The sequence below is a fragment of the Zingiber officinale genome, chromosome 9A (assembly GCF_018446385.1).
Source record: "Zingiber officinale cultivar Zhangliang chromosome 9A, Zo_v1.1, whole genome shotgun sequence".
Classification (NCBI taxonomy): Eukaryota; Viridiplantae; Streptophyta; class Magnoliopsida; order Zingiberales; family Zingiberaceae; genus Zingiber; species Zingiber officinale.
In genome coordinates, this window is record NC_056002.1 from 14834159 (window position 1) to 14844803 (window position 10645).

General features: G+C 38.0%; 1 protein-coding gene across 1 annotated transcript; it reads right to left on the reverse strand.

Annotated features, from left to right (window-relative positions):
- Window positions 1-473: 473 nt before the first annotated feature.
- On the reverse strand, window positions 474-7461 carry LOC122019785 (homeobox-leucine zipper protein HOX32-like). The gene is made up of 18 exons (XM_042577302.1): window positions 6940-7461; window positions 5363-5522; window positions 4793-4908; window positions 4610-4700; window positions 4420-4515; window positions 4184-4297; window positions 4008-4091; window positions 3487-3642; window positions 3328-3402; window positions 3144-3250; window positions 2866-3061; window positions 2559-2750; window positions 2391-2468; window positions 1981-2115; window positions 1380-1708; window positions 1115-1220; window positions 851-1000; window positions 474-757 (listed from the first exon to the last, which is right to left on the reverse strand). The coding sequence occupies exons 1-18, from the start codon at window positions 7149-7151 to the stop codon at window positions 611-613; spliced, it is 2544 nt and encodes an 847-aa protein (XP_042433236.1). The 5' UTR covers window positions 7152-7461; the 3' UTR covers window positions 474-610.
- Window positions 7462-10645: the final 3184 nt, after the last annotated feature.

Here is a 10645-nt window from a genome sequence, read left to right on the forward strand (position 1 = left end):
TTTTTGAAAAAAAATTATCTGAAAACAATTTAATTTTTTTTATCCAAAAATATATCCTAAATAATAATAATAAAAAGATATTTTCATTTTGCTTCAGAATTTTCTTCTAAAATACCTTTTTTAAAACTCTATTTATATTATCTTCCATTTTTCACATATTATAACTACTAAATTTAAAAAATAAAAAAATCTATAAAATAAACAGATAAATTTATATGCTATTTATATATATATTAACAGACGGAACTCAATACTTTAAACTTATTTATTTTATATTTTTTTTATAATTAAACGAACCGGTTCATTTACAGCCCTCTATCAATATTTGTCCATTAAGTTGCAGAAAAATAATTCACCATGGAAAGATCATAGACATGTAAAATTGCTTTACACAGAATTTTTGAGAAGTTTATCATCCGTTGATCCATGCATCTTCCTGTTCAGAGATTTCATTGAACAAATCACGTCGTATCTAACTTAAGATAGCATATTTAGGTGTTCAACATATCATCATCTACTCGTTTAAATTACAGAATCATAGCATGAATCAAAAACTCAAGTGCCTTTGCTATCAATCACAATTCAAAGTACCCGAATGCTATCACAGATCTCAAACAAAAGACCAATTCACGAACATGAAAGCCAGGCAATAGGGCGCGTCCGCATCGTTCAACACCTTCCAAGCTACGACTTGCTCATACGATATCGGCCTCCCCATGCTCGAAGAACCAATGCCGGCAGGAAGGTAAGCAAAGCCCTGAAGTAGCAGGAGGGTTTGAGATGCGTTCTTAAGGCATTGGCGATGATGGTGAAGTAAGAAATTTCTATCAGAGCTCGAAAATCAGCTCACCTGTTGCATGATCTTGGGGAATTCGGTATAAAGCACCTTCCTGCTGTTGTCGTCCATGACTCTGTCTAGTGATATGTCCTGCAGAGCTATAAGTGTAGTTTCTAGCATGTCGAGGCCGGCTTGGTTGGCAAAGTTGAAGACGGGCGGAACCTATGCAGGAGTTGAGACGTCTCGATCAGAATATTGCAACCACATACAGCAAGTTAAGGGAAGATGGAAACAAGTCTGACGAATCAGAAATCGAAGTACTCGATGGAAACTTGCCTTCAAGGCACAGCACATGATTGCATCTGAATGGTTCCATATGTTCTTCAGACACGATTCCTTAGTTTGTGGGTCTGCTGGGAAGAGCTCTATTCCAGTGTGAAACCTGGAATTTTATTCTATTTTATAGTTCGATGTCATGAATATAAAAGCAGAACCCCGATACAGGCGAGAAGGTACAAGGTTTGAAAACCATAGCAGGTTCATTCAAATGGACAAAAATAGAAAAACAATCAGGAACATAGGGAGCAGAAAAAGATAGTACCTGTAACTCCGAAAAATCCATTCAGACAGTGTCCGGGCCTCAGGTGAAACAAGGGAATGCTTCACCCCGACATTAGAACTGAGATGCGAAGGTGCAATTGCCATAGCTACTCTCTGCACCGAGGCTACTATGCTTCGTACATACTGTCGTGCCATTTCAGCCACATTATCCCGGAGATGATTTTCATATGTGAACTGAAATGCTATCATCAAAACTGATCGTAAATTCAATGCACTGCCAGGAGTTTCATTTTCAGCACGCGCTGCGGTTCCAGAACCAACCTCAAGCGTGGAAGCCAAATCAAGGGTTCGAGTAGCTTTTGGAGAATCCTGCGACAAATTTACACAACTAAGAAGCAAGACGACACAAAAAACAAAGCATTCTCACTAAGGCACTTCCTAGACAATTGACTATATACTGAAATGAACACAAAAAACTATAGAAATTACTAACTGATCGAGTTCAGAACAAGTAATAATTACCTAATAAAGAAGAGAAAAATTATCGAATATCGTAGAGCTTCTCGATAAATGAATGATCCATAGACATAGAGTTTTACAATAAATAATTTATGAAATAAGAGAAATTCAGAATTCCATACTGTTTTGGGATCCAGCGGCATTATACGGAAACCAGAAGGTAGAAGAGGCGTTTCGTCAGCAAAAGATTCATCGAATGGTGCAAAAACAAGCTGCGAGCGTGCACCAACTGCATTCTCATCAATGCCACTACAAAGCTGCCAATAAAAGAAACAATAGCAGTCGGTGAGAGACAGAAAATATGCCATCACATGATACATGAAACATGGAACAGCTTATTATTTGTTGGTTCTTTTATCTGGCATTTGATTTGTAGAACTAAACCAGAATCTTAGAAAGGCCGGGAATCATGAAAATAACCTCACTTGTCGAAGTTCATCCCTTTAAGTAAATGGAACAAGAAAAATTTAAATTGCATGTAGAAAGAAAGATTGATGTTAATTCTGTTCGAAATTTTTTCTTTGAAACTGACCTGTAGCAAGTTGACGTTTCTAGACAAAGCAGGATCTTGGGTAAAGCCATGGTCTACAAGCCTGACTACCTCCAACATCTACACGTAAGGATGATGTAAATTATCCACGTAATTGAATTAGACGTATAGAACTGCAAATCTTGATTCTTGACCGCGTAAGTAGATTACCTCTTCCTTCTCGATGGTGTGAGCAAGAGGAAGTATAACCTGATTGCCTGAAAAGCCACCACCAGTCCTCACACCAGGAATAGAATATGGGGTAGATCTCAAAGATACAGCAGCATAAGCATCAATGCCGAAGTCAGCCCATTCGGAACGGTGCTCCCTCAGAAAGCAAACCAATAAAGCAGGTGGAACATTCTACATCACAGAAGAAATATATCTTACTTGCAACAACAAGATTAGACGGATGAAGCTGGAAGCAGGAAACTGTCTCAGAAGAAACATTGATCCCATGAATATGGCAGAAGACTACCTGCAATAACATGGATGCTTTCGCACATAGGATGCCACAGCCAAGGGAAGAAAACATGGCTGAAGAGTTAAAAAGAGACCCGTGAACTTTGTTTGGAGATGACCTTATAGCAATAGTGACATCCTCAGATCCAGCATCACTACTCATCAATGACCATCCATCGTCAGCAAAACCGTTCACGGCATCATTGAAACCTCTGCAGTTTAGCAATGTGGTTGCCAATAATTCCATGAAAGATAGAACATTGTTTTGTCAAATGACAAGAAAGAGTTATCAACCTGCTCAGTCGCTGGCTGAAGTTCCTCAACACGGCAGGGTGATATCCCCCACCGCAAACAACTTCATTGCCAGTCTCTTGTGAAACTTGTCTAATGTGGCATAGTGCCTGTAAAAGACATCTCAGCATGTGAGAAAAGAAGAGCACAATAAAATCCACAATCATAATGGCAAAATAAGACTTACAGCAACTGTCATATTCTGTGCTACAAGTTTGGGCGATTCGTACATTGGTCTAATAACCTCAGGCACACTGCAGGCCTATATCATACAATGAAAATTATGGAAAAAGATTAAACTTTTATTTAGTCCAACGAGAAATAGAAGTCAGACCATGAAACTCACATCCAAATCTACATGGTCAACAATATGAATCATTGAACCACCTCCCTCGCATGGGCGAATAAGATACCCGCTAGGAAGCATCTCAGCTCTAACAAAATCTGAAGCTGCTGGCCCAACAGGACCACCAGTTGCAGGAGTCAATGATCTTTCACAAATCTACAAGTAGGAAGAGGTCAATGTATGAGTGCCTCGCATTGTTAGCCACTTAAACAAATTAGTTGCGACACTAACATAATAAGCTGTATTGGTGACAACTATAAATTAATTGCAACATTATGAGAGTATAGTGTGAAGGGGAGCCTTGGCACAACAGTAAAGTTGTTGTCATGTGACCAAAAGATCATGCGTACAATGGATCCTTCCCTGGGACCCCGCATGATGGGAGCTTCGTGCACCGGACTACCTTTTTTTTATTATGAGAGTAAAGTGTGCCATGATAATTATTGCAAAAAGAATATTATGTCATCTTAGCAACTAGAGATCAAAATACTTCATACAGATCAAGGACATCATGGTCATACCACAAGACTGCCATCTTCCAGACCAGTAGTGTATCTGAGAGTCCAAAAGTCACGTGCTGATGCCAAAGTAGTAGGTGCATATGTCTAGAAACAATATATGAATAGTCACAAAAAAATTCAACTTAAATAATTTAATATATGTATCCCAGAGACCCTAAAAAGGCAACAGAAAAGACCTGCATATAACAAAGCTCAATACTCCCTCCATTTCCAATAGGAATTACTGTAAGCACATCAAGGCAACGACAATCGCGATACCAAGATGAACGATCTTTAAGAATCTCTGCAACCTAGAGCAAACATTTACAATTAATTATACAGAGAATGATATTACATCCACTGGAAAACTGTATAACATTATCTCCGTGTGGCTGAGAAACATATCTCGCAAGAGAACTTGAGAGTAACTTACCTTAATGGGATCTAGACTCACAAGACCACAGGCTCGAGCTGCTACTCCAGTACAATTGTGGGAAACAGCAACAATTCCAATAGAATCCGGACCAGGCTGTAGATAAAATAACATATACAATAGCATCATAAACTCAAAATTGAAAAGTGAACACTTCTTGACGTATAGCAGAGGATCGCATTAGTATCACCTTCATTCCAACCATCTGAACCCAATCGACAGCAGTTCCAGTAGCCTTTGAGAGGAACTCTGCCAAGGTCTCCTCCGCAATAGCAAGTAGACTATGAAGGAAATTTCATAAAACCAGAGTATATTTAGAAGAACAAACAAAAGTCATATGGTGTAATAAATCACAATGAGAAAATTTTTCTACCCAGCTGGATTGTTAGCATCTCTTTGTGGATGCTGAGGTGTTGGATTTTTTTGGTGTGGCTGCTGACCACTTGTCACTGCAGATTCACAACTGGTGTCGGTAGTTGCTGCAGATGCCTGAAATATTTTAAGGAAATTGAGGTATGAGCTATATATATATATAAAGTGGAAAAAGACAATTGGCAACCAGGATAGGCTGAGATGGATTGGCAAACAAAGATATACCAAGCAACAAATCAATTCATTGTGGTTGTACAATCAAAATCATAAGATGAAAATCAGAAGTACTTGCCAAATGCAGAAGCAGGAAGCATAGAAGGGTAGATGGATGCCTAGTAATAAAATTCAAAAAAAAAAATTTAAATCATGCTTAATCCTAAGCGAGTGTCAGATTTAAGAACACAGTAGGATGCAGAATTCTAAGTACACAAGCAACTAGAAGGACAAGGATTCAAAAAAAGATGCAATGAGGAAAGAAATATAATCTGCCAACAAAAATAAAGAAAGAATTATTTCAAAATTAACAGGAAATACCCTCAGAAGAATAGAGATTTCAAATAAGTAACCATACATTGTGCAGTTGCTGGCGCATATAGCCATTGTCATAAACAAGTTGAGAAACCTGCTTCTGCAACCTGTCATTCTCCTCCATCAACAGTTTGTTCAAAGCAGACAACTTTCTGTTAACAGTTTGGAGCCGAGAAGACTCTTTCTTTTGTTTTTCTCGACATCTGCAAAAGGTAATTACAATAAGCACAGGAAAAACACACATGAATTAAAATGTGTGCAAAAAAAGGAAGCACATAAATTTTCAAAGTAGAAACAAATATGAAATTTAAGCTCCACAAAATTTGAATACTAGCTCCTGATTGCAGTGTCGAATGTGTTCAGGGAGCAAGAAAATAAGTTCCAACTTCCAAAATACATTCGAGGAGTATTTTCTTCATACAGTTTATTCCCACCATTCTTCATTGATGGTTTTTTTTGTTTTTTCTTGGAAAATTCTTCATTTATGGAAATAGCATTAGGTCAAAGTCAATATTAGCTCAATCTTCCTTTGCTTAAAAGCTACCCTTTCTACTCCAAACAATGAACTTCACAGAAGATGCAAGCTTGTAAAGCCAGAAGCAGTGAGGTAAACTTCTCAAACTTGTCTTCTTAATGACCATCATCAACTTCATTTATTAAAATGAGAGATAAGACCTAAAGGGTCTAAGGTCCCAAACATAGTCCTAAGGGAGGATTTAAGAAACAAAACCAAGTAATTTTGGTATCCGGCTTATTTTTAGAAGACCAACAAAGCAAACTGCTATACATAATCATCCAACTCACAGATCTATTAAATTGATATTAACAGTTACGATAGCACCATAAATCCATAGAATATCATCACAAAAAGATCTGAATAAGAAAAGACACAACCCAGTCGTTGAAATTGCAGGACAACCGAATCACGCACTGATTTATTGGCATCTTGTTCAAATATTAAACGACACAATCATGTTCACCAAATTAATCATGACAAAAGAATAATATATTCAGTATCTTCATTCTATACTACTCATAAATCTCAGCTCCCAGGTAGCTCAACTAGTAGACAGCGCAGTAAGAGAAAAAGGTCGCACTGAACTTCACTTGCCCACTTCACCTGACATTTGACCCATTGGCAAAACAGTTCTCCTTTTCACTCCTTTCATTTTCCTTCCCAAACAAGGGGGAGGTTCTTTTGCTTCTTTCTCCTCATTTATATTACTCAAACAAGGAGGAAAGAAGCTTGCCCTTCTTTTCAAGTTATGAGACAAGCCAAAAACGTAAAAATAAGCAAATAAACTCAGAATAAGAACAGTTTCAGAGACAAAACAAGGAGGAATGGAAATGCAATATCACCAAAACATCCAAAATTTTCACTATCTTTCCCTATGACGTATTTTTCCATTTTTTTTAAAAAAAAATAAAAATAGAAGGAGGCAGTTCATAGGTGAAGTAATAATAAGCATTTGAGACATTCCCAAGCACCAAAAACCAGCTTGAAAACACGACAAATAACCAAGTCGGAGAAGAAGAAAAAACACTCAAATGTTTAAGTAAAGCGCTCCAAATCTCCCAAACTCCAATCTTTTCTACCACAAGTTTCTTCCTGTTAATTACCTGCGGTTCTGGAACCAGACTTTGAGCTGCTTCGGCTCAATATTGGACAGGATAGGGCACTCCCTGATTAGCTGCTGTCGCCTAAGAGAACTGGGCTTCGGGCACTCATTGTACACCCTCTCGAGCGCATCCACTTGCTCCGGCGTGTACCTAACGTATTTCCCTCCGTCCACCGCTAGTTTCTGCCCCTTTCCAGACACTACCGTCGCCATCTACCCTCCAAAGCTTAAAAAAAATCTTATCTTTACTAACAAACCACCGACTCCCACCGAGAAAACTCAAACCCTAGCACGCACCGAGCTCCCTTCTCTTCCGTCTCGTTGGTGGCAGAAAAGAAGCGCAATCAAAATCCAGCATCACAACCCAAAAGAGCTTGTCAGCCCCGCCGCTCGCAACTCGACGAAGAAAGATTTACCGAACCCTAGTCGCTGCTCCGCTGGATTCTCTGCCCCGTCGCAGTGGCCATTACTGATGGGAGAGCACCGAGGTCTCTTCCTTTTATTAGCTTCAGCTCAAAGCTCTTTTTTTATAACTCGCCCATTAAGCCTTTTCCGATCATAGACCCTCTAATATCGGAAATTACCATTTGACCCTCCAAAGTACAAATTTGCACAAAAAAGAGAAATATTGCGAACGGAATTGATCAAGGATCAGAAAAAACATGTGAGAAAAAATATTTTTGAAAAATATAAATAATTTACAAATATTTATATCATAATTTTTCACTGATCAGAAATTATGTTCACTAGTAAATGAAACAGTATAAGGATAAATTGTGTGCAGTAAGCAACTGTTCAGTTTACTTGTGTGTTTTATCTGCGTGGTTCCAAGCACCCACATCTTTCCTCTTGGAATCGAAAATTCAAATTTTAGCACACAAATATTCTGATTTTTTTTTCAAAAGAGAGAGAGAAAGAAATAGTGCTCATAAATGCCATGCATGCTGTCATTGCTGTGTTCAAGTCTGTTGGAGTTTTCTGCATGCTTCAGAGCCATTGTTGCATCGTTACCTGCCCTTCATGACAAAGGGAGAGGAACAGCGTGTGTTTTGTGCACTGCAGCACTCCAAAGAAACAGAGAAGAGCAGCAGTGTGCTGTCTTTGTTCCCTTTCTTTATGCTATGACTGTGCAAGTTCCATGATCAATCTCTATCTCTCCACCAATGAATGCGTGCCAATGTTTGGCATGTGAGTCTCCCTGCACCCGTTCAAGTCAGAATTACAGTGATCATCGGTGAGCAAAGATATCATGGTTAGAAGGTGAATTCTAAAGGCATATTAGCAATCTAAGGGACACTTTGAAAAGGGGGATAAAGTTCAAATGCAAACTGAAACTTTTCTGTAATCAGACTAAAATAAAAAAAGCATCAATTCCATCTTAAAGATGCCATTAGGCACACACTTTGAGGACTTTAGTCCCTAGGGCCATGGCCTTAGGCCATTAAAGCCACTTTATTGGCATGAGATACAACCAAACAAACAATCACTTTCCAATATAAATTGTTCCTGCAGCAGTGACAGTGGCAGTGTTGGCCACATTCCCTTCTTCCCTTTCCTTCAGTCCCAATCTTGTCATTGGCTCCCTCCACAGACAAAGAGAATGTACTCTGAAAAAGCTTGTAGCCTAAAACCCCTAGCGGCTCACTCAACTTTGCATCAAAGAAACACACTGGCTATGTGATTATACTACTTCTTTTGCTTCACTGAAAGAACATAGAACAGAATGTCTGAAAAGGTGTTTGTGGTGTGTGGTTGATTTTAACTTCTCTAAAGGAAAATACTCTAAGCATTGTCATCTAGAGAAAAGTTTAAGGGCCTAACAACAACCATTAATGGATAATGATGATGATGATGAGAAGGGTAGTAGAGCCAAAGAGCACAGGCCTCATGATGTCTGCTTGTCTCCTACTCGGCTTGAGCTATTCATGTGTTTGCTACATGTGTATCTCCCCATTGCTTGCCTTTAAAATAAAGCAAGGGCATGGGCTACGGGCATGTTCTCTTCCATGGCATGAGCTCTGCACAATCAACAAAGGGGGGGGTTAGTGGCATTTTAACACATATCTGATCGACAAGGAATGGTCCCTAAACTATTGCATAACGTGATTTCTCAACCACCATCAACTTTAAGCGTTCATCACAAGCTGAAATGACTGATTTTTAAAATCAGCGGTTCTGTAGATTAGCTTTTGATTAATGAAGGAGAAGTGTGAGGTTCTCGGGGTGTCAGGGACCGCAGCTCACGCGTGTTCTTCGAGTTCTGTGCTAGCTTTGCATGCCTGCAAGTCTTCGGCTGTCTCTCTCTCTCTCTTTGTTCTTTTTTCGCTAGAAAGTGGCATGGAATTGTTGATCACTGTGAAGAAACTTTCTGATTCAAGGCATTGACTCATGCAAGATTTCAGGAGTACGTTCGACAGGGAATTGCTAGTGCACTGGGCCTGCTCTTTCGACTCATGCTGGGGGTTTGCTTTTTGCAAATCCAACGGGTCAGAAATTTCAGTTCAAGCAGAATGAGCCTGGCCGAGCTATTGTTGCGGTTGGATTTAGATTTAGGTGAAATTTTTATTAGAATTTGAGTCTAATCGACATACGATTGTTTGTGCTTCTCCTTTAATGTACAAGTAATCACAAGAAAAATAGGAATTGTTTTTTGTGAGGAATATGGCTGTAGAAGGCTAAAATGGAATTACTCTTTGAATTGAAAGTAGAAAAAGTATAAAGACATGTTTAAGAAAAATAAATAAAGGTAAAAATTAAGATGACATTCCATTTGTTTTAATATGTAAAATTTATATTAAAAAAAATCAGAATACAATATTTGAAAATTAATAGCTTTTATAAATACACTTCTAATTCCCGTTAAATATGAATTTAACATGGATTTACACACTGATGTAGATCGACTCACTATCGAAACTTTTATTTTTAATCCTCTATACACTACAAGAAAAAAGCCTTACAACAATGGTTTTTCACCGTTGTCGTAACCCCTTTCGGACTGTTGTTAAAGGCTGTGTTGTTAAAGGGGGTACTCAAAGACAACAGTTTTTAACCGTTGTCTTTGAAGACAAAGAAACAGTTTTTACAACGGTAAAAAATTGTTGTCTTTTCCTTCAAAGACAACAGTTTTTCACCATTATTTTTGAGCGTCTACTTTAATAACAGGGTCTTCAACAACAGTTTTAAACTATTTACGACAACAGTGAAAAACCGTTATCTTTTTTTGATAAAAAATAAAAAAAAATATTAAAATTTATTATATAATTTTCTAGTATTATAAATCATTCAAAATACTAAATTTGTAAATAAAATTTAACATATAATTTTCTGACATTTGAAAATAATATTTACAACATTCCGAAGAAATTTCAAAAGCAGCCAACAAAATGACAACGACACTATTAAAACAAAGGTAGAACAACACAACATCCTAATCCTAGAAGAGTAACACAACATCCTAATCTTGATATCCAGTTTTGAAGAGTTGGATCATTTAAACTACTTTTACCATGTACAACACTAGAAGAGTAACAAAACACTGCTTCTTAATTCTCCTAATCTTTCATCTTCTTCATCCTTGCCATGTTTGCATCGTACTTGGATCGAAGTGGACCAAGTAGATAAAGAAAGAAGATAAACTAAATGCCTTCATCTTCTTCATCCTTGCTTCTTAATTCTCCTAATCCTTCAAACTCCACCTGTAAGAA

Coding starts and splice junctions, on each gene's coding strand:
- LOC122019785 (XM_042577302.1), bottom strand. CDS start 7,151: ATGGCGACGGTAGTGTCTGGAAAGGGGCAGAAACTAGCGGTGGACGGA. Junction 4,092..4,183: donor TTGAGCTTTGTTATATGCAG/GTCTTTTCTGTT, acceptor TATTGTTTCTAG/ACATATGCACCTACTACTTT. Junction 1,001..1,114: donor TCATGTGCTGTGCCTTGAAG/GCAAGTTTCCAT, acceptor ACTCCTGCATAG/GTTCCGCCCGTCTTCAACTT.